This window comes from Atractosteus spatula, chromosome 21 (assembly GCF_055471065.1).
Source record: "Atractosteus spatula isolate fAtrSpa1 chromosome 21, fAtrSpa1.hap1, whole genome shotgun sequence".
NCBI lineage: Eukaryota > Metazoa > Chordata > Actinopteri > Semionotiformes > Lepisosteidae > Atractosteus > Atractosteus spatula.
The window spans coordinates 12,921,178-12,946,314 of NC_142726.1; the positions used below are offsets into that span (position 1 = coordinate 12,921,178).

General features: G+C 39.2%; 1 protein-coding gene across 1 annotated transcript in view; it reads right to left on the reverse strand.

Moving 5' to 3' along the window:
- LOC148817211 (neural-cadherin) overlaps positions 1-25,137 on the reverse strand; it is a 94,925-nt gene that overhangs the window by 4,879 nt on the left and 64,909 nt on the right. Inside the window, exons 22-31 of the mRNA XM_088938706.1 lie at positions 21,276-21,553; positions 15,537-15,751; positions 12,633-12,760; positions 11,976-12,103; positions 11,766-11,889; positions 10,496-10,676; positions 9,737-9,903; positions 7,191-7,455; positions 6,513-6,693; positions 5,903-6,147 (exon numbers count right to left, since the gene is read on the reverse strand). Coding sequence (XP_088794832.1) covers positions 5,903-6,147; positions 6,513-6,693; positions 7,191-7,455; positions 9,737-9,903; positions 10,496-10,676; positions 11,766-11,889; positions 11,976-12,103; positions 12,633-12,760; positions 15,537-15,751; positions 21,276-21,553 — 1,912 coding nt within the window. The remainder of the gene's footprint in view (positions 1-5,902; positions 6,148-6,512; positions 6,694-7,190; positions 7,456-9,736; positions 9,904-10,495; positions 10,677-11,765; positions 11,890-11,975; positions 12,104-12,632; positions 12,761-15,536; positions 15,752-21,275; positions 21,554-25,137) is intronic.

The window sequence follows — 25,137 nt, forward strand, 5'->3', positions numbered from 1 at the left end:
TGTCAAGTCAAAGGCAGTCATACCCAGCCTTGAAAGAACCTTGTGTATTATGTTTTTTTTATTTCCCCCACTGTTTCCCATTTCATTCTTAACCAGGCTTTTCCCAGCCTGGTGCTTAACTGCTGCCTAAGTGATGAATACAGTTCTTGCTATGGAACTGTAGCTTATACTCCCTTAGTAATAAAAGGCGAAAGGTGAAACATTTCTTGTCAACCCTACCAGAGCAAAGGCCTGTGACAAGATACCTAAAAGCACGAGGATCAGTATGCAAGAACAATCTCATTAAACTGAAATGTGACCGAATCAATCCCATTAACTTACTTTCATAAACTGTAGGACATGTCATTTCTATTTACTCTTTTTATTACTCGTTTTTTCATTTCCTTTTTTTCATTGCCGCAATTTTTTTAATGGCTTTTTCAGTACTGTGAGGGACTGTGCGATGTCGCATGCGAAAGGTATATCAGTATTGTATACCAAACGCTGTTTCCATCGAGGCTCATCACCTTGCAGCGCTACAGGGGACTGCATATCCTGATCAATCCCACAGCTACATTTTGTAACAGTTTTACCAATCCCAGCTTTGTGTGGTTTGCAGCCCTAAAAAAGGCTCCTGACTGCATTCCTCAGATGAGGTGCTACAGCCATTTCTGTGTGCTATGTGGAACCACTATTCTCTGAGAGCTGTATCCATATTCTTGGCATTAAGCTGACTTTGTTCAAAGCTGGCATTGGGCTTCTGTCTAGGTACGTCCACTCCTGTTTGTGATTTTTGGGAATATGCTATCATGCCACAGCAGAGGGATTGAGGGTATCCATTTTGGTGGTAGGAAAGTGGTACAGTTGTTCTTTACAGATGTTTTGCTTCTTGCCTTATCCCCGATACGTGATGTGCACTTGAATGCTTTGCAGCTCAGTATGAGGCGTCATGGAAGAGAATCGACACCCCTAAATCTCAGGTCATTGTCTTTTCGCAGAACAAAAAATGGATTTCTCCCTCCAGGTGAGAGGGAGCCGATGCACCAGTATCTCAGGATCTTATTCTTGAATAATAAGCAGGTTGGAATTTGAGGTTGAGTCAGAGCCTGAGTTCTTGCGTGAAGTGAGTAAACTCAGTACAAGAGTATGCGAAAAACGTTTTTTTGGCAGGGCTTACTCTCCATGACAGAGGGACATCCCTGCGAGTCTCTACTCCTCTAAAATCAAGAAGGGCCAGATGATGTAATTCTGGCAGCTGGTAAGGGTGGAATCCTAGGAGGATTCCTTGGATTTGCAGGACATGCTGTAGGGTCAGTGGGTATATCTCAATTGGCCTAGGAACACTAGGGAATCTCCCAGGAGGAGCTGGTGAACTCCCGCTGTGGAAGTTGATACCGTGGTTTGCTTCAACAAATTGCTGATGAGGAACCTTGGCTCAGTAAACAGAAAAAGAAACAACTAGAATGGTTGAAAGTCCGCTAATGTCTGGAATGTAATAAAGCTGTTGGACAGGAACACACTGTCTGATACTCCCCATTCAATATACTGTACCACTTTTTACCCCCACCAGGACAAATGTTTTGGAAATAGATGGGTGATTAATTTAGTCTAGGAAATGTCTTTTATGAACTGGATATGCAAACCTAAAACAGGATTTTTGGTTCTTGTTATCCCTTCAGTTGACAAAGCTACGGATGTAACTGCAATAATACTGTCTGTTGGTTTTTAGAATTCCCAGAATAACTGAACATTTTCAATCAGGTGTACACTTTCCTTTAATTGTGCTGTTTCATCACCTCTGTAACTAGTTGCAGTGCAGTCAATTTTATCACTTAACCTAGGTGTCATTTCTATAACTATTTCCAAAACACCATGCATCTCAATGTACTTACTGTCTCTGAAGCAGACTGAAGGACAAATACATATCAAATCACTGCGCAGGGATAAAGCTCAACAGTCAAAATTCTGCAGACTGCATGCAATGAAGCAAACCTCTATCCTGTGAAATCGTTTTTTTAGAATAAAGACAACAAAACCCAAGTGTATTAATAAGTTATAATGCTTACTTGTGTGATCTCTCTTAAGATTCCACACATCAGCCTACTCTATGATCTTGACTTACAGATAAAACACAAAGAAATCAAGTAAATCATGTTTGTACAGCAAACGGGAATCCCCAATGCAAGCTCATTCACAAATCTGGAAATACAGCAGTTGCCTTTATTATATATATAAGCGCTTCTGATGCATGAATCTAAGAAGGTTTATAAAAAAATATGAAAGATATGATAAAAAAACATTTCTGACTATAACCAGCACATAGTCATATCAACATTGTTCTTATGAAAACAAAGACATTACAGAAACTTACTTTGCATAGACCAGAATTACAATTTTGGCACTACTTTTTCCTGCCAGTTACCATTCTTTGAACTGTACTAGCCCATGATTCACTCTTTAAAAGACCAGCATTTAAAATCCAGCTGTAACTAACCTTATCAGTTAAGCAGCTAGGTTGAAATAAGATAATAAGGTTCTGCTGGCTTTCATGTACTGGAGGGGAAAACGTACCACAGAAAGGAACAGAAAGCGGCATTTTCTGCAGACGCACAGAAGAAATGGAGCCTACGAGACAAAATTGTTTTGCCTCCTTTGAAACATAAACCCATTGAATCTGCACGGTTTGGAAACTGCAGGCTGGAAAACTCTTAAGGTGACCTCAATACTAGTCTTCTACTGTCTCTGTCTTCCATTAGAGCAAATGAATGAGAAAAGCTTCAAAGGGCTGTCTGATATGCAATAGATCAATGACTAAGTCCCATTTAAAGCTTTCCATATTTTTGGTGTAGCTCACCCTGATAATGGTTATTGCCAACAAGCATTGTTCTAATTTGCATGTTTTGCACAAAAATAAATGCAGAGAAGAGTTTCATTCGGTATCCCTGTCATATAGTTTTAAGAAACAATTGTTGACACATGTACTAAACTATTATGTTTCAGTACTTGTTTGTGTTCTTCTTGTAGAAGTGTTTTTGTAAAAAAAGACAGTTTGTGCATTGGCTGTCCCTCGTGGACAATGTTGATCGTCCCTGAATCCATCAGTGACTGGTTAGACCACTGTGGATTTGCACACTCTTTATCCATGACAGTCTTCATTTAAATGAATTTAGACTAATTTAAACTGCTCAAAGACCACTTCATGGTCTTTTTATACAAACTGGTCTTATTATACAAACTGATATATTCATACTCCTACTGTATTCATATATACACTACATGGAACATTTGTTAGTAATTCACATACAGAATATTAAAACAAGACAGAACAAAACAGGTAACAAATTAGACATGAAAAAAATGATAATGTAACAGGAAAAAGGGGGATGAAAAGCAGGAAATAAATGAAAGAGACAGGAAGGGTTTGAGACATACTTTTATTTAAAAAAAAATAGAATCCAGGCACGTCTCCTTAGAACTGGCATAAGGCATTACATAATGGAGTGAAATGTACCAATCAACATGATTGAATTTTATACCCTTTCATAAAAATAGAAATCTTTACAACATATTTTTACATATCTATGGTAGAAAAAGAATACGAAAAAATAACATTAGATGGCAATTTGCTGTTCTCACTGAGAAACATGAGTTCAAATTAAGATCACACTTTTATTTGTTCACCAAAAACATTAGTAAATACCATGCTTAAATTGAATTATTTAAAATGGTGCATGCAGCCTGCAGTGGGATCAACATTAATCTCTGTTTTTCTTGAGAAAAACCCCAAATCCTGTTTTTCTTTCACCCAAATGCCTTTTATATTTCATATGACATTTTAACCTTTCTTATTTTTCCTATTTACTGTTACCCTTCATTTTTATGATGTTTGTGATGGTTTTGAGTTCAGCGGCTCGTATATTGAGTCACCCATTTTTTATGTAACCCATGTAATGGCGCTTTGAGCTATAGGAGCAAATCTGATTCGTAACTTTTTTATCCAAGATCATTTGGCTGTTTTCGTTTGTTACTGTATGGTTCCCCTGTCCCTACTGCAGTGTAAGAAACCAGCAAAGGGTGTCATTTTTCTGGTGAAAAGAATGTCTAGCTAATTTCAATGTAGAGCATTCACTTGTATCTGACAGAGTTGTTGGGTTTCGTAATTTGGTAACTTCAGTGTTTGACAAGGTTTTGTTTAGTTGTATGTAGAGCCAAACCTTGAAATCTATTTGAATGTTGCTTTTATCCAAAACACCATTTATACAGCTGGGTATTTTACTGAAGTATCTTATTCAAGGGTACAAAAGCAGTGCCTTCCAGAACCCACAGCCTTCCAGTTAAAAGTGCAAAGCACTAACCTCCACCCCACATTCATTAGGGGTTTAAAAATTAAAGTTGGCATTAAAAATAGAATAATGTACATTAAAACATTTTATACACATCAGGAAGCTTCTTTAGTCGGGCTTTTTCAGTGGTGTTCAGGTTCATAAAGTTTGTTCGTCTTTAAATTAGTATTAATTGTTTTTCTAAGAATTTAGGAGTTGTGAATAACATTCCATCAGGAACTAAATACTAGGAACTAAATACTAGGGACTTAAACTAAAACTTTATTATCTATGGAATTATGTAACTGTATTTCATAAGTATAACATGTCTGTTGTCTTTAGACACCATCTTGTCTCCCACAATGTGTGCCAATCACATCCTAAAACATTCTAAACTGCGTAAAGTAGAAAACATCCCCACAAAGTAAGCACTAGATTAATCTGAGTTCAGAAATGTGCTTTAATGTTGAGATAGCATAACTTTATTCCCAACTTTTAATATCTGGATACATCCTCCGATGTTTCTCTTTATTTCAAGTTTGAAGTCTGAATGACATTAATTTTTAAAAGTATGCATTTAACTATGAATGTATTCAGAACTATTTTGGCATTGAATATTTTCTTTTTTTTTGGGTGGGTGGTATGTAGCAACAGTCCTTTACATCAACAATAGAAAATATTTATTCTTCTTGTTTTCCTCCATACTGCTCTACACTGGCTTCTTGGGCCACAACACAATACACTTGGGTAAGGCCTGCTTTTTGCAATGTGTGCATATGGTGATAAATGGGATACTTAACAGTATTAAAATTTTCTGTGGGCAGTGAAGGTGTAAGAAAGAAGACTGCAGTGTGGAGGCGAGTGTTTGGTTGATAAACCTATTAGTTTGAAGAAAGGATGCTCAGTGGCAAAACTGCTTTTGTTGAAAATAATAGAAAAAGATAACTTTTTGATTTTTTTTCTAATTAGGCCTACTAGGTTCTCAGACAAAAATAAAACACAGTAAAGTACTTTAGTTTCTGAACTTTAAGACTGCGCTTTCAGATTCGAGCTGAAATCCATTTTCTTTAGCTTCCAGTAAGCAGCACTTTGAATGCTTAAAGATTTGGTTATTATTAGCACCATCGAAGAAATGAGTAGCAGAGATGACAATTTTAGTATGTCTTACTTATAAATGTGTCGGGGTAAAATAGTTTAGAAATCCTACAAGTTTATATTGGTTATAGTTAAGTTGTTATTGCAGAATGTTAGATCAATGAATGAACATCAGCAGTGGACTGGATTCATTGTTGCTCATTATGTAATGCAAACTTGACCTGGTTCAAGTCAATGCTTTTTTTGTGCAATGAAGGTAGAAAAGAATGGAAAACTGGCCTCTCATTTCACAAGAATAGTCATAAATAAATTATAACAGTACAAAAGTACAGACATGAAACAGATAAGGCAGAGGAGCAGAGGGAAGGCAGAATCCAGTTAGTAAAAGAAAACACGTTTCCCACAGGAAGACATCGAGGGAATCCACGAGAGGAACAGTGGAGATGACAAAGAAATAAATTAAACAAATCACCACAGGTAGTACAAGATGTAGTTGCCATAGCTACCTAGGAGCGCCAGGAAGCAAATGCAGATTGCAAACATGGAGCTGAAACTGAGACCCACGTCGTCCCGATATATAGCCAGCGTGATGTCGCAGTGTCGACCGGTGTAGCCCTCGGGGCAGTGGCAGGTGAATTTCGAGGGGGACTGGGCGACGCATGTGCCATGCCGGCAGGGGCGGTTGGCACACAGGGTGTAGACGCAGAACTTGCCCGTGGAGTTCTCCATGATCATGTGGCCAGGGGGGCATCTGAAATCAAGAAAGCGGTGCGTGTCACCCTGCAGGCTGCCTCTGCCTAGTCAAGCCCATGAAAAAATTGGGGGGAAAAAAAAAGACAAAGCACAAACTAACGAAACACATCGTACATTCGTAACTGAGACTGTTTGGCTTTTGCAAGCGATTCAGAAGTACTTCAAGCACGCTCAGACTGCCTTGGACCTCCAAACAACAAGGGAAATCTATTGCAAAAGCCGGGAGACACAGGCCGGCTGACCAGGGTCTCTCTGTAAACCCTTGCAGTGAGCACAAGAGGGGATGAGACTAAAAAAAGACAGACTGGGGATGAAGCATGTCCATAAGCTGAGTGGGAGCAGTCGTGCACTGGTGGGGAGTACCTGCACTCATGTATCCTCCAGAGGTCAACGCAGGTGAAGGGGGGGCTGCAGGAGTTCTTCTTGCAGGCGTCCGAGGAGCAACCCGGAGAGACTCCCTGAGCGCTGACCACAGACACGGCCTCTTTAATCTTCACGCCCATTGGAAGATGCCGGTTATTGAGCCGCAGGTCCCTCATGCAGCCTGAGAACAGATAACTGCAATTATCCAAACCCACTGTCAGGTAAATCCTTCTAAGCACTAGTGTTTTTTTCCCCTGTTCTTTTGAGGAAAATGCTTTTAAGGTCCATTTAATAAACACACACAAAGTCTGCATTTGCCTAAGGCAAACTCGTCTTTCTAGGCTCGCATCACACAGGAGATGATTTAGGAAGAGGCTTTTGTATCTTAGCAAGTCTTGCATGCTGTGCTTTACAGTTTGCACTTTATTGCACTTAACGATGTGTCACGCACAGATAACGCTGAAGTCTTTTCAGATCTTATAGATCCTATAGTCATCACGGGCACAGTAGAAAAAAAAAATCAATAATGACATTTACTTTGATATGTAGCCAGACATTATCAAATCATATGTCACTCGTTTTTTTTTCCATTTCGTCGTAACCGCAAAGGATTTGTAATTGTTATGGTTTGTATCATGAAACACACATTTAGAGGTTGCAGGACGCAGTCTTTGCTACCTTGCAAACTCCTGTTGTGACTGGAAGGGAACGCGTTCCCCAGTACCACAGCACCAGGGTCGATGATAATCTCACGGTTCTTCCCCGGGGATGCAGTGACCTCCCTCCTTCCCCCTCCTCCATCCAGCCGCAGGGTGAACTCATTGTCATGGCGATCCAGGTTGATCCCATGCCACTCCCCATTGTCAATGCGGTAGGAGGGCAGCGTTATGCTGAAATCCCCATCGCCAAGGTTATAGAATACTGCCAGCAGACCCTGGAATACCTGGTTAATGAAATGCATAAAACTCCCATCTTAGTATACTGGCAGAGTCCAGATTTGTTCTACCACCAAGCAGAGTATAAAGTAGGTGTAAAAAGTATTTGTATGGATGAAATAGTCATCTCCTAGCAGAATTAAATGACGCACTTTTCCACAGTCAACCTGAAAAAATGTTTTTTTTTCCTTTTTATACCTTTCGCATGACATCCTACCACAAATAAACTTCAGTCAATTTAACAGTTTCAATTTCTCGCTTTCCTGTTGAAGCTTAATTGTATTTAGCATTTGTCAAGACGAAGTTTGTTCGTAAGATGTATGAGGGGAAAAATAAACAAAAGGCATAATGAACTTCACAGATCCAGTTAGTGATTCACACACGCAGCTTAGTAGACTTTTAATTAGATGATAACAAGTATTTAGAATTATAGAGAGGTTTTCATCACAACTAAGGATCCTAAGGTATATGGAGGAAAAGAGGTTGCAAGAAATGAGATGTGTCTGATGTGCACAGGTGTTACAATTGCTATATCTTTATTGTTTTTTGGTTAAAAAAGATATGTGGTGGCACAGTGGTGGCACTGCTACTTCACAGTTCTTGGTTTATGGCTTTGCTTCTGACTTTTTGGAGTTAGCAACTTTTCCAGAGAACCATGCCTGTAAATGAAATAAACAATGGCCTAAAAACAATGTAACATATTGAAATATAATAATCGTGGGTTTTTTTAGTAACACAGTTGACAAGAATAATATTTTGGCCCTCTAACCTAAAAGAGTAATTTTATTTTAGAACTGCCTTTTACCAACACAGGCAAAATTGTATCGGCGCACTGGCTATCACTGGTAAATCACAAAGCCTTCATTTCAATTTCAAAAAACCAAGAAGTCCCACCGAGCATAATTTGTAATGCCAAGGTTTTATTTATTTATTTGCCAGAAAAAAGATTAATAGAGATGAGCTCCAATTTTTCACGTTAAATTGTGTCAGGCTAGGAAACATTACTCCTAGATGATAACTTCCCCCTTAGAACTGCTTCAAATGCATGAGAAAACGCATGTTAACAAAATAACATGATGAGCTAAAGGTTGTTATTCTAATGAGCTTGTTCTGAAAACATTTATTTCAAGGCTTTGTTGAAACCTGTTAATTATTTGTCTCATTATTGGCCCTTTACAATGCTACAGATAGGTATCAAACAGATGCGTTTTTCCTAATTAAAATATTAAACTGGGTGTAAACTTCTCTTAATTATGGCAAAGTATTTAAATAGCTTTCCCCAGAACAGATGTAACCTATTCCAAGTACAACAACCAAATACAATATTATTGTACAGCATAAAGGATCATCATAAATCAGCATAAATGACATTTGCCATTGTTTCTCACAGGACGAGACTTAAAGATGTATTAGAGATGAAAATTCATTTTTCAAAATTCAAGTACTCATAAAAAGCAAACTCCTGTAGCTGTAGCTCCTGTTCCTGGTTTCTGCTCAAGTATTAACATACCAAATTTCAAGGCAAACTATTTATAATATGTCTGGGATTTGTAAACACCTCGGTACACATTGTGCTCAATAATATAATCAATTTAAAATCTTATTTAAACTATACATTTACAGTATGTCTCAAACCTTTCATGTGGAAGATAATGTGCTTCACTTAAGACTACCTCAGCAGGAAATGGGAAATTATCAGTGTATAGATTTATAAGCCATTAGACATGTAAAGGAAATATAAATCAATGTTTTCTGCAGTGAGAAACTGGAAAAAGAAAAACCAGAAATTATTAAAAGGATTGAATGGATTGATCATTTAGGGATATTGAAATTGTGGATTTTGTCTGAATAAAAAAGGACTTTTTTCACAGGAGATAAAGTGGATTGTACAGGAAAGGGAAAATAAATGTGCACTGAGACCAGTGGCTATTTACAGATTCTTGTCGAGGACTATTGGCAAGATGTTCGCTCTCTGAAATGACTGTAAATGAGGGTGCAGTGGGAATGTTATAATTGAGTGTTACTTTACATTCATCTTAAAATATTTAAATGCCGATGGTTATGCAAATGGATGTCTGTTTTCTATTCATCTTTAAGAAACTTCACATTTGCTTCAAGGATGCCGTGTGTATGTAGCGAGCTGCAGAAAGATGCTATGCTTTTAACAGAAAAAAAATGTTCCCTCCCACCAGAAGCAAAAAAATACAAACACATTGACAGAGCTGCAACACCAAAGGAATCTAAACGTATTCATTTGAGAAGTTGCATGCAATGCAAAAGCTGCCCCACCTCCAGTCTCAGGTACTCGTTCTGCTCCTTGGAGGTGAAGCTGATGATGGAGCTGCTGTGCTTCCTCGTCCTCACCAGCACCTGGACCTGGGTCTTCCTCGCAGGCAGTGGAGCAGGCAGCTGGTAATGGATGTAACTTCTACCATCAAAGGAAAACTCTGGCACCTCTGGGATGTAAAAACAGAATCCTCTCTTGTGATAAACTACCCGTTTCCCGTCGAGATGATGCACTCGCACAGGAGAGCTCCACTCATAGACTGTTTTCTCCTCAGAGGTGCAGTACAGCCTCTACTGAAGGCTCACAGTGGGACATTGTTGTCTTGGCTTCCCTCATCTTCATCAGGAGCTGCAAGACGTGATCCTGTTAGACTGGTGCCCGAGTGCTCTCCCCCGATGAGATGCTTTCTCCCTGATTTATGATTTACTCCCAGTGCTGCTGGCTATTTGCTTCCCATGATTTTTCTTTATCTGACGCAATTGTTACAGCACTGCCAGAATATGACAAAAAACACTAGCCGCTGCCCCACATAGCGCAAGTCCCTCATAGATCACCCGAGCCAGGTTGAGCATTGCTTTCCACAGAACAGCTCCTGCTTCTCTTCAAAAATATTAATGATATGCGGCTGTTATGACTTGTGTACCGCGATCACTAGAACAAAGCAGCTATTGCAGCAATTTAATTATTGTTTGCCACCAAGCAAACGATACGGAGCTTCCTGTTTCTTATGCCTTTAAGAGCAGCTGGTTCCGGTCTCTTACCCTTTTCACACTGGTGCCCACTGAACCCCGGCAAACACTGGCAGCTGAAGGAGCCCCATTCGCCGTGGCACAGGCCCCGCGGTCCACAAGACGGGTGGCCCATGTTCACACAGTTACTGTCCGTCATCAAGCAGCCAGGCGAGCTGTTGAAAGACTCTGCTGGAGAGCCTAGGTCATAGTACTGCAAAGAAAAGAAATGCAGTGGAGTGTTATCTTTATTTAAAAAAAAACACCTGTATGCACAGTACCTTTATTTTCTCTGTACCCTTTCATTCTCCTCTCAGAATTCTCTTCAAAACTGACAATCACAGTCTACACATAACTGAAGATGATCACCTATCAATGACCCATGTCCCTATAATTCTCAGCAAGTGTCCCGTTTCGGCCAGTGAAAGCTGGTTGCATGCACTACTGAGCTTCTGAAAGCACAATGACAAGAATCAGAAGGAGAGGTCGCAGTTACACTGCGAAGTGAATCAACCTTAGTGAACACTTCTCTCCTGATTGTAAGAATAGTAATACAAGTGGGATCAGAAATCTGGAGATGCCTGCTATTTAAATCACTATGTGGTTTTGCTATTTCACACACTGTACAGCCTTCCCCCTGTTTCAATTTGAAGAATGCACTAGCCATACAAAATGGAATAAAAGTGCCCACTATTATTGTAAACCTTTTAAAGAATTACAAATCCATCGCTCATTGAAAACTTTCGACTCAACCGCCACATGTCCAGCGGTGAATCCAAGAATGAATGGAAACAAATGGATGGAGTGGGTGTGAGCAAATTTACTTCAATTCTTTATGAGCAGGCGCACATCCTAAAGCATAAGCAATCTCCATTGTAAGGCAGGATTAAATCATTGCCATCTCTCATCTTTGGTAGAATGCTTTTGAAATATTGAAGCATATTTTGTCAGATGAGTGGGAAGATGTGGCTTGAAAAGAAGAATCGACTTCCTAGCTGGCAGAGGGTCAGTATTTAAGCTTGAGAGAACATGCTAAAATTTGTAGCATCCTCACTAATGTCTATGTGCTCTGCTCTACTCTACAGTTGTACCCATAAATATTACATTGTTTTACATTACTGCCATTCTTAACACCGAGTGCATGTTAAGCATGAGAATAAGGTTTTACTGTTGAATACCTTTAGTACTCTAATGTGATGTAATGGAAGTTCGTTTGTAAAAGTGTATGATTTCTTACTGAGTGAACAAACATTAATCGTACTCAGTCGTTACTTCACAGCTGAGTACTATGGCTAGTCTGTACCTTGCTGTCCACGACCAAATTTCGGATGCAGCCAGTGAAGTGCTTGTTCTGTAGCTGAGGATAGCTGTAGGGCAGCTTCTCATTAACACCTCCAAGCTGTAAAACCTGAGTCATATTCAGATGCCTGGATGGGGGGGGCAACAAACACAGTTTCAGATTTAGCATTTTAATAGGGTCCTGCTCATCAAGGGCTGTTCAGAGAGGAGGTACCTGTCCAAGTTTGGAGTCACCCCTGCAACTTCACAGGAGGAGTGATCCTCAGAGGACAGCCAGTTCCCCAGCCCCTCCACTTCCATGACTGCTGCACTACTGCATCGATCCAGAGTGAAGCGCACCTCCTGCATTATAAAACAGCAGGACCGTGAATGCAGGCAACAGCAGGCTTTTTCAAACAGTCAGGGCTGTTCTGATATACAGTATATTCAGCTACAGTGCACCATTTCTAAAGCATCATATGAAACTTAACACTTTCATCTAGCCATGTACACAAAGACAGACTGTAAAGGTGTAACTGGAAGATCAGAATGAGCTGTGTATAATGCTAAAGCAGATGTAATAACATACCAGCCCTGAAATACTACAGCCATATATTTCAATCAGTCGTCAACAGCTGGTTGTACTCCATAGTGTGACCAGTGAAACTTTCAGTGTATGCCATGACCTTCATTAATCAAGCAACGTAACTTTATTCTAAAGAATATTCGAAAGAACGAATTATAAAACGACAGCACTAAAGAGTTTGCTACATGAATAGGCAGGTCTGAGGTGGTCCAAAATAGCGGAAGCTTTCTTGCACTCAATTTTACCACCTGCTACAGCTGGCAGCTGTCGGAAAGCCAGTGAAAGTCATGTTTTTGAATCACCCACCTTGCTATTGCTTTTCACATCCAGACGATGCCACCTTCTGTCTGCTACGTTGACATTGCCTGGCAACTGCAGAACCAAAGTGCCTGAGCCATGGTTTATTTTCAAGGTTGGCGTGCCATTTATGAGCTCTGAAGTGAACATAAATAATTTTAAATGTTTAAACAGGTTCGAGGTCATACTAGATAACAGCTAATTAAATTATGTGCCATAGAATGGCACTACAATGATGCCTTCAGAAAGCGTAATAGGAATACAAAGTGAATGGGTACCCAGTCTTTTTCCTCATCAACCTTTATGTTAGAAGTGAAGAAACTAATTACATTTTCTGATGAGCGCCACTCCATTTCTAACCCTTCAAAAATAATATATTTCTTAATGAGAACATCTTTCAGTGCTACAGCGTCTTTTGAGCCATTGCTTTTACGACAGATTACAGAAATGTGAATTTTAATTAGCTCTGGCCCTTTCGCACCGCGAGAAAGCAGAACCTTCAGGACACACTTATTCAGCTTCAAGTATATTATAAAGCATATATATAGCATATTATAAAGGTAGTCGCAACCACAAACAGCTGTTTCATCCATAGTGTGGCATAGTTAACTTTGATACAGTACATGTTATGTCAAATATATATCATACACAAGCTGTACTGTATTTCAATGAAATTGAAAAAGATGGAACTCATGGAAAATTACTTTCATATCTGGAAAATATGTTCACGTAAAGATCACCCAGCATTCATGTTTGAGGTTAAAAGCCTTTACAGTTCAGCTGACATATATCACAAACTCAGTGTAAATGTTAGACATAAGGTTTAACATTAACAAGCCATGAAGAAGGAGAGCATCACCACTGGGACTGTAGAACTGGGGGTTTTGGGACACTTTCTTCTTGACATGACATTTAAGCAAAAGAAAAACCCATGAAAGCAGAAATGCCTGAAAGCAGACTGGCTGTTGACAAAGCAAAGAAACGGATAGCAGCGCTCTCTCTAATTGAGATTAATCATGATACGATGTGTCATAAAATGCACGGAGGCTGCAGCTGAAACTCATCACAGACTGCCTATGACTTTCTTCAGTAGGACTGGGTTTTATGTATTAGTATTTTAATGTGCTTTGACAAGAGCAAACTTGAAGAGCAGTAAGATTTCAACATGGATCTGCTTTTCATCATTTTTTTTTTTGAGGCTGCACCACAATTGGTTTTAGCTAAATTGCTATCTTTAGCTATCTTCCATTTTTTTGGCATTAGTTAAGATTAATTTCTATATTAAGATAGGGCACAGCTGTGACTGGCTAAGTTTGTTTTCCTGTTTTCTAATTAGAAGACTCAGCCTTGGAATTTAAATTTCCAAGGGTTTTGACAGAAATACATTATATCATGAGTAGTTTGCAGTACAGAAGCCACTCATGGTCATCACCGAGTCAGTGTTTAAAGTAAATTCTCCCCTGGCTGCCTCCGGTGAAGGCTGCATGTTCAGTCCATGAAGGGAACTTCCCAGTGGCATTAACCATTGGTAGCATTATTACATTAAATAATTTTGGTAAACCAAAAATCCAAACGTGACATCTCCTCTGATGTTATATAATAATAAGGTCACAAGTCAAAATAGTGGCACATCACAAAGCATAAAGAAAGCTTAAGAACATAAGGTTACAATGAGGAAGGGGACATTCAATTCATCTTACTGAAGGTAGGATCTCATCTAGTCAGGGTATCAGCATCAAGAAGCCAGGGTATGAACTTCTGACAGCATGGCTGAGTAGTTTGTTCCAGACCCCCACAACCCTTTGTGCAAAGTAATGCCTCCTTTTCACAGTTTTAAAAGCACTCCCTTAATTTCCACTTGTGCGTCACATGTGTTACAGTATGTATCGCTACCCCCTTGTTACATGTGATATCTGCCAGGTTTTAACCCAGTCTTGAAATTTGTTTAAATCCATGTTGAATTTCCTTTGCAGCTTCTATAAGGTTTTCTAATCCTCCTATTTTGGTATCCTCTGTGTATTTATAATTAACTATATCCAAATCTAGATCATCAACATAAATCAGAAAAGAACATTGGTCGAAATTCAGGTAACCTTAACCCCTTAACCTGTTAAAATATTAGATCACTAAAATTTTCAAATAAAGGATGTATGTATTCATGTGTGTTTATTCTTGAATTCTGTAGCTCTGCCATGTGACTGGTGGTACTGAAATCCCTTTATGTAATTATAGCCATTTTATGGGAAGCTGTGTTTTCTATTGACTTCACCTCTGCCTTCAGATTATCTCCATCTTCCACTCTCACTGTGTTTATTCAGCCCAAGCTAAGGCATTACTGTGTTACAAAGAGTCTTCTAACACCATCAGCTGAGCATGACCGATTCAATAACACAGCAAGAGGACATGCTTGAAGATCGATTAGGGATAGTGTTAAATCCCATACACTGTCTGCATCATGAAAAAAAAAATCAGGAAATATCCTGTAACTCCATTTTGCAGCAAATAGCAGAGTAGTCAATAAAGAAACTGTTTTTTCTGAGTGCACAAAAATACATCTCTGCTGCAGCAGTCATTTTATTTTTTTAATCTCTTTTTCAGAAGCAGAAAGAAAATGCTGCAGAATTCATTGTAAATTGAGATAGATCACATCCTAGGCTCACCCATTTTTTTAGACAGTAAATGCTATATTTTATCTTAATGTAAAAGGAGAAAGTTCAAATAATACTGCATAATGAAATACACTTTTTATATCAGAAAAACAGATTTCAAAATTATTATTTTAGCTTCTTTAAGAATAAAGGCTTGAATTTTAAACATTTCACTTAAAAATACCAAATGAAGAGGAATGTATTTTCTATAAGAACCATTTGCTGATAAAAGGTAACAGATGCCTTTTTGTTCTTCCTGAAATACCTATTGCCATGAAGTCTTCAGGGTCCCATGGCTGGAGCTCTGTCACAGGCCCACTGTACATGAGCAGCCCATCTGCGACCTCAGTAATAAACTCCAGGGAGAGATGGCTCTCATAACAGGGCCTTGTGGGAGGAAACCAGGCATAGCCATCACCATGGAAACTGTGCTTGGTTTGTTGGCACTCCGGGCCTTCAAACTGCGGAGGGCATTGACATCTAAAAAAAAGCAATTTAACAAATGACTATACACACATCTCATACACTGGTTGGTATAAAAGTGTCATCCATAGGTAAGGACTTAAAGATATACAATTTTAATTGGGTGGAAAGAGAAGAATATGAATTTTGTGTCCACACACCACCTCACTTTTCCTTTCGGCATGCAGTTTGTTTCCAGGGTTCACCCAGCATCAAATGCGGCTCTTCTTCTGACTCTAAATGGTACAGTATCCTACAGTATGACGATGCTCTGCTTCATTCAGATTTCAGATTTCTAAAGACCCGTTACTCCCTGCACCCAGAGATACTGTGAGCACCAGGCCAATAATTCATATTGAAGCTAGCAGCACATTGTCATCCAGAGCTCTTTGGTAGTTCCAGTGCTCCTTCTGACAAGCGCTTTAATTTGCAACAGATCATCAGTTGGGAAAAATATGTATACATGTCCCCCAGCGACAACAACTTCAGTACTTTCCCCTCCCTCTGTCCAAACAACACCAAATTTCAGTGCACACAATCTGTGGCAGATCCCTTAAACATCACTTAAATCACTGTGTGCTGATCATATATTCTAACTGCCCGATCTACATACATTTCAGATACACATCCCCAGATATATAGACTATTGGTATAGTTAACAGATTGATTAGTAAATCGGTTTTACCTCAATTAACCTCAGTTCTAATTTGTGCACTGTTGAATGCTGTCTTATTTGATGTGTTTGCATTATTTATTGCAAATAGCCACCCTGTTCAGTTGCTGAAATGTCAACTACAGCTATTGGAGTCCGTTTACTGTTGAAAGATGTGGAAATTACTGGAAACATCTCTGGCAATTGGTGTGTTACTAGAAACAATGTCTTTTTAATCACAGAAATCAATATCAAATCACCCCTTCCTAGACAAAGTACTCCAGAGTATCCCAACTACAAAACCATTTAGTGAGAAACAAGCTCCTTTAACCTTTTCAATCAAGCTTCAGACAGTTCCATAGTAATGAAACAACCCTGGAGAAGGCGGCTAAGGATCTCCTCATGGCTTGAGTTTCATGCTCATTGTTTATCCTTGTTCTGGTGGACCTTAAGCGCTACTTTTGATGCTCTTAATCATGCAATCCTCCTTCGTCACTTAGATGGTGTCAACTCTGACATTGCTGTAAGCTGGTCTGGTTCTTGCCTTTCTGATCACACCAATTCAAAACAATATAATAAACAGCTTCTGTCAACTCTGTGATTTCTGGTGTCTCACAAGGCTCAGTCTAGGTCGTCTCCTATTCAGCACCTATACTGTGAGTTACCACTTCGCCAGATAACAATGTCACCATAGTGTTAACTTCCACTGTTACACTGAGGACACACCGAGGTGTTAATTCAATCCAATATTCTGGTGTTACTACTCTTACAGGCTGCTTATCGAATACTAAAACCTAGATTGAACAAACTGTTTGGAGCTCAACCTTGACAAGACTGATGTGAAGTTTCTGGGGCTACATCATAAAATGCCTTTAGCATGGACATCGATAACTTGTAGACTGGATCATCTAACCAGGTGTTGTTCTCAACCTCAGTTTATCATTTAAAACTCATGTCAGATATATTACAACACTGAATTTTTTCACCTGAATAATTTATGACCCACTGTGTCACAAACAGATGCTCAAATGCTATATCATTTACTACAGACTGAATTATTGAACTACTGTAAAGCACAAGTAAAGATTTATTCCATGCTGAAAAGCAGAAAGAAGAATCACAACATTTTGGCTGTTGAGCCTTTCTGAGTGTGGAATTAACCTTCACTTGTTCCTTTGCAGAGAAATCTAATCCAGCTCCACACTCAAACCCTCTTGTAATACACTGCTTGCTGGTGCCTCTTGGCACACTACAGTACAAACAGTCTTCAATATGTTCACACCTCAGCAGCTAGAATCCTACCCATATCCAAGCTCCACATGAATACCACCCGTGTTCTAGCCTGCCTGCATTGACCCCAGTCTCACATACTATACACATACTATAGGACTGATTTAAGAATACTTCTGACCTACTGTACAAAGCACTAAGCAGTCAAGCCCCTTTCTACCTCAAAGACTTGCTTAACTACTACTCTCTATTACAACAGCTGCACTCTAAGTTCTGGCTTGCTGTGTGAGACTAACATACAGTTGGCAGTAGGTCTATCTACAGAAATACACCAAATCTGTGGATGGTTCTGTACAAGCCTCTCTGCTAACATCCATCTCCAGTCATTTTAAATCACACTTGTTCAGGCTAGGGTTTCATAACTTTCAATGCATTTTTTTTCTGTCCTATTGGTGTCCTTCCACCACTGGTTCGTGGACGTTACCTCCACTGATGTTTTAATAGTAAAGGTGCTATATAGAATTATTGTTAATAATCAGACAATCAAACAACAAAGAACTCGGTGTAAAAAGAAGAACTCAGTATAACAATAAAAATGACTTGTTGAGGCTTAATGATAAAGCACCCATAAAAAAAGCGAACATACAAAAGAAAGATTAAAATGATTCACAATAAAAGGCTAGTGAGTTTTTAGGTCAAAAATGAGGGTTTTGTGACTACATCCATTTTTAAAAAGAAAACTTGTCCTTTTTAAATCTCTACTAGAATGTATTCAATACTGTAACACCTTTTTGGAGAGATTCTTATCGGGCCTTTGTTATTTTATTGAGGATTTCTGATTCACAACAGTGCTGGAGAGACTGCAGCCACTTATTTTACGACTCTTATTACTTTTTCATGTCTGATCAGATCTTGAAGGTCACAAGATCAGCACAGTGTCTTATTGTGAAGCCATTGTTTGAAATTATCCTTCATTCAGTGCTTTTCTATTCCCTTTGCCTTTCAGCCTGAGCAGCTGTAGGAGAAGAGATTTATTAGATACTGTATAACAATGTCAAATATGTAGCACTGCAGTGAAAGCCTGTCACAGCTCTTTGCGAAGGAACAGGAAAAATGGAATTGGCTGCAGTCTCAGTCGATTTATAATCCAGGTTGTGGAAATTGAGATGACAATACAATCACAATTATATTGAAAGGCTACCATAGGTGTGTGCATTACCTGTACTCCTTCATTACATTATAAATGACAATAATAACCCTGAACAAGCATTCCAAACCCCCAAATATAAACACTTGACATCAAAAAGCAATAGTTTCTCGAGCTCAGACGTGCTTTGTTAACAATCTAGTCACACTGGAGACGAGCCTGTAATCAAAAACTAGCAGCATCTTGGGACAATAAATAATGGAACCCCAAAACTGCCTCTGTTCTCTCACTTGCGTAAAAGCATAAAAGGAAACCAAACGGATTGAAGGCAGCTGTTGCTGACAAAGGGAGGCTAGGCAGGTACTGTAGATCATTTCCATATCCAAGCCACATCAGATCAGCGCTCATTCCGGTTACCATGGTGCTCTGCAAACAAGAGAGAGTCCCCCTGCAGCCTGGATAGGACACCTGTCCCATCACAGGGATTACCCCCAGCACTGCTGGGCCCCACTTGTACAGCTAGGTGGACTGGAGCAACCAGGGTAGATTACCTCATGAAAGGGTACAACAGAAGGTATTTGAACCTACAACCAACCTGTCATACGGCTAGATTTACCCACGAACCATAAACCCTAGCCCACCCCCAAAAAGGGAATCCATACATTAAACAAGGCTCCATGGCCAAAACGTTGTGGCTCACACCTGAAGAAGGCCAAATGTTGTTTTCTTTCTTCTTTTTTTCAGCATGGAATAAACCTATTACTTGTTCCTTTCAGCCTACGCATGCTGACGCAGCTCCCCACCTGAATTAAACAAATATGCTGCATCTCTATAGATTATCTCATAGCAGTTTTAGAGAACATCAACATGATGCTTGTGGTAAAGATTCGATGACTATAATATCTATCCGCCTATCCATTTTTCAACCACTTCACCCAAGTCAGGGACACATAGGAGCTGGAGCCGGGACTGTGATATTTCTCTCCTTATTTTCAGTGCTCAGTTGCTTGCTGTTCCCCTTCTCTCTGTTGTTCAGAATCGTTTAGTTAATGGGTGATCTGAGACAAGTTACAAGATCCTCAAAGCACCTTGCCTCATGAGACGCCTGAGTGTGCTACAGCGCATTATGCAGCTTTTTTTCATTTACATATTCAGTGTTCAACCCATGAAGTGGTCATTTATAAAAAAAGATTTTGTTTTTAAGTTTCAAAAGTTAGTGTTAAAAAATGCTTAAATTGCTTCACATTCCAACCATGTGCAGAGATGATCATTTCTTGTGTCCCGATCAGAAAAGTATCTAAATAGTTTAAAGTATTATAAAATTATTTAATGACTCAAAGCTAAAACTGTATTTAGTCAATGTTACCCATGGCGTTTATTCTTCTGCATTTCGTGATGCTTTCACACTGCTACTGGTTTGACCCAGTCCAGGACATCTGCCCCAGTCAACTGAACAAAAAAAACTTTGGACAAACACAGAACTTGACATTTGGTCTGTACCATAATCCCTAAATCTGAAACTAGACATTGGTCTAGTCTAGTTTCCATTAATCAGCAAGGTGGGGGCTGACTTGTGTCTTAAAAACACATTGTTTGGAATCAGGTTACCTTCCAGAGGTTCTGCATTACATGAAAGACTCATACACAGTGGAAAGTGGACAGAATAATAGAAGATATGTAAAATAAGTAAACATGTAAAAATATCCAGTTAAAAGATGAATTACTCATGGTCAATTGCTTATCATTGTCTTCTAAGTAAATTTTAATTGCCTGTGTTTTAAAACTCCCTACACATTCAGTTGTTCTCTGTTTCTGTTGGTGACACAGGTGAACCCTTTATGCCTATTGATCCAGAAAACATTTATTACCTGGTAGTGTTACACACAAAAATGATTTTGAAATCTTGTGTAAATTTTCTGTACTCTGTTTTTTAGCACCCAGCAAATCTTTATGCTTTCATTTTAACACTCCTGTAGGAAATTAAAAGGAGAATGCGCCAAAATGACTTGAGAGACGTGTTTGTATATACAGTATAGTTCTAATAATATTGTCTGATAATTTATCCTCCATTTCAATAACCCTTGAGTCTGTCAGGTTGGGAAATGAAGAAACAATACTGTTGTGGATTTGATGGAATTGCTTTGCATCCAGTTTCGAAGACATCTGAAAGGAGGGCCAAAGACGTGAAATATTTTGAGTATTCATTGTGTACAACAAAGCATAAAAACATTTATTGTGAAAAAGGATTAAACCTTTTCTGAAAAGAAACAAAACAAAACAAAAAAGCATCTGCATGTAAGATAGTAATGGTTATTGAAGAATAATCCTGTTAATTCACAACCTGAGCCCGAGTGAAGAACGATACAAGAGAGACGTAGAACAGAAAGATACATTAAAAGAAAACTAGGACTGTTATTTTTGCAGGGGAATATTAGAAATACCACGTCCTACTTGCATAGTCGTTCACGGTGAATAAACACACCACACTTGTGCTGAACCTGGAGAAGGCTCACCTGTATCCGGTCTGGCTGTCCATGCAAACTCCCCCATTGTGGCAGGGGCTGCGGGGGTAAGATGCGCACACCTGATGCACGTGCTCGCGGCTGCTGCAGGTGCACGCTGCCGTGACCACCACCGTCACTGACACCAGGGCCATACTGCTGGAATCCACTACCGTGGGCGTGTCGCTGATGGTCAGGTGGTTAGTACAGCCCGCACTCCCTGCGCAGTCCGTGTCGGCGCACTCGTCGACGTGCACTTGGCTGATATTCACCTGGAGCGCTGACTGCAGCTGGGGCGGGGGCAACCGGAGAAGAGAATTATCAGGCGGCATGTCGAATTACAAATAAAACCACAGAGCAGCGGCAGCCTTTATTACAAACAGGATTTAAACTAAGCCCACAGCAGAGAAAAAAGCAAAAAAGAACATCTGAGAGCCGCTGCGTATGAAATATCTCCTTTCTGGAGCATTAGCATAACACAATCCTGGCTGGCCCCATTACCGAAAGAAGCTTGTTGCTGTCACTTTGATATGCAAAGGATCAAGGTGACCAGTCCACAGGAGAACAGGGGGAAATAAAGTTGAAAGTTTTCTGGGTCTCAGCACAACTGTGGCTTGACAAGAAGAGTTAAAAAGAGACATTTTTAATTCAGTAGACCTTGTAGTTCATAATACCAAAAATATAGAATGACATGAAATATAATATATCCTAGCCTTCCATCTGTTTATTGAGTGTGTATATATTGTATATAAAGTGTAATTTACCATTCCTTCCATAGTGCAGGGACCTAGTGAACAGGTTTGAAACTCTGGCTGTCTTGTGAAGATAGTTGCTTTCATCAAGTGATGAAAGCAACTTGTTAAATTCACAGTTTCGGATCCAGATTAAGCCACAATGAAATTTACACATTAAAAGAAAATAAATCAACCATCGCAGAAGGATGTGGTCAAAAGGCTAGGCAATTTCAAAGTAATTATTTCAGAGCACATTTCAATGGTTACTCTGACAGTTTTGGTGCCTTTTTTTCCTGAAAAAGACCTGAACACTATCTAGTGTATTTCCAGTGCTCCGATATTCTTCTAAAGGAACTACACACAGAGGAGCATCATTTTCATCTAAATGCATTTTACAGCACAACAAACTATTTTACAAAATGGGCCTCATCTCTATGAATAGACTGATTTTGGACAGAACTTCACAATGCATAAAAACTAGAGAGATTATGAGAAATTGTCTATGTGTGTCATTGTGCTGTAGGCTTCTGGTCAGTGGTCTTCTTCCATCTCCAAAGCCCTAGGCAAGCTGAACACATTGAAACACAGTTGCTAATACCTCTGGCCTATTCCGTCCTGTCTTATCTGCCCATCTGTGTGCATTTTTTTTCTCCATTCTATAGCCCCGATGCTGTAGAATCCTCGCATTTTCCTGCTGAAGGACAAGTGAACATGCTGCATGGCGTTACTGTTAGCATGATACTGCCCCTTTGTTGATCGCTGAGGCTAAAAGACAGTGACAGTGTAAAGCAGGGTGGCTTCTATGTCAGGGGCAGGATTCCCTGTGGTCAGTGGGAGTCCTGTTAGTGCCCAGTACCAGACAAGCAGATTTGCCCTGAGCTGCTACATTTAGAAAAACATATGTGAACAGCACTGACAGACTCTGCAGCCCTATTCTACGCGCCAGATTAATGTGTAAATTAGTTTATGAAAAGGTAGTGTGTATTCTTTTCTTCGAGGTTAAACACTGAAAATCAAATTCCTCACTGCGTCACCTCCTTCACCATTCTTCCTGCTCCTGACAAATTAGCGGCTACCTTCCTGAACAGACGATTCAGGACATTTTGCATTTGCATTGCCTTGGAACTCCAGGAAATTGGGAAGCAAGAAGATGCCGAGGTATACTAGCAGTGATAATAATGGCTTAGTTCTTGCACAGCTTTTAGGTTTTACATAAACAGCCTTAAAATATCCAAAGGCTTGAATTATATACCCAGTGCTATTGGAAATTGCAGCAAGTCATTTCACTAGTTTATTCCCAGAGCTATTTAAAGAAGGAAATCAGATAGTGGATGTTAGTGTATATTTTTATATTTTAGAAATCCCAGAGGAGAGACTTTTGGCTAAATCTGCTTTTTCTATCTTTCCCATATTAATGTTTGCACATTTTAGTACCCATATCCAGTTTAAATAGACAATCCTCACATGAACAGGGGATTAAAACCCCTCAAGACATAGAAGGCTTTTTTTTTTAATAAAGAGTTCTGTTTGATTTTCTTTAAACAGGTTTTTATTTACTGTCCACTGCTATTGGAATGGAATGCTTTAAAATACTACATTCAAATTGCAATGGAAAAAAGTTAATCTTTTGGGAAATAAATTAATGATGGATACAAACAGGTCTTTTCTCTGTATTGATATTCTCTGAGCACCTGTAATTAAGGTTGATCAAAGCAATTAATCTCTTTGTATTTATTCTAAACAGTTAAAGCAGTTTTGCTGGAAAAAATCTATAGGAATTCTGTAAAAAAAACTAACCTGTCCTCAAAGAGAAGGAGATTGTGAAATACACATGACTATGATACACTCTAGAACCTTAGAATTAAAAAACATTAAAACACAAAGGAATCAGAAGTACAATTTCCAGTTCACAAAAATACCTCTCTTGCAGCCATCAGACCTCTCTTAATATAGTTTACATTAACTAATATAAAATGCAAAGCAAGTATAATCACATTTATTGATTGGTTTTAGTATTTTAATGCATATGTCCCTTTTCTGCTAAATATAGTAAGAACTGACAGTCAAAAACTTAAAAACTAAAATCAGGAAATACCTAAAAAAAGGTGCAGATCCTTGACAGTCAAAGGCACACAAGATAAAAAGTGACATCTCACAGCTACTGGGAAGTGCTACAGTTCATTTATTTTTTTTCATTAAAAAATGTAACAGTTCAAAAATACTTCAAGCTTCATGTTTATTTTCAAACTGAGTTTTACTTAATGCCCTAGGCTCAGTTACTACTTTAATCTTATACTTTTTCTTTCCGTATGCCTTAATTGACACTGCTAAGCTATGCCACAACAAACTTTCCCCAGGTTTAAAATGCTGTCTGGATATTTTTAGTGCACTCTTTTTGTGTCTCTTTTTTTGCCTTTAACATTTCACATAGAGCAGGCAAGGTGTCCGCTGAGATTTCATGTCATCTGCAGAAGCCACAACCCCCTCTCCCAGCTCAACTCCGGTGCTCTCAGTGTGTTCGAAGACGGAGCAGGACGGCAGAGCAGAGGGATCTCAGCAGTACAAGGGTTCAGTGCACAGTGTGAGCCATTATTCACAGAAGGGTGCTGCTCACAGTCTGGAACATCAGAGCCGATTCATTCTCCAAACCAACATCTCACGCCCTAGTTTGCATGACCAGGAGGATATCCCTGCAAACCAAGGCTCACAATGTGCACAACAAAACCAACTTAGGCAAAAGAACACAAAAATCACCTTGAGTGCCAGAAATAGAACACATTTTCCGACCCTGACATTATTCCATCTCTATTTTAGTACCCATATTGACAGGAACGACAAAAAAAGACAGAATGGTGCAGGCGCTCAATGAATGCTGTACAGAACATTTTAAGTGGCTTTTAAATTTGGAATTTAATTTAAATTCAGAATCCAATACCTACCAAACCTTACCCAATTTGGGAGCCACTACTAAAGAAACTGTTTTGTCATTTTTACATTCTAGTCATATGATATTACAAGATTTCTTCTAATAAAGGTGTAAAGGAAGTGGCATAAAGTAAAATACAGATGAAAGGATCTGAATTATCCTTAAAGAATAACTAAAGCAGTGTTTGACTTTAACTCGCTCCCATAAAGAGACG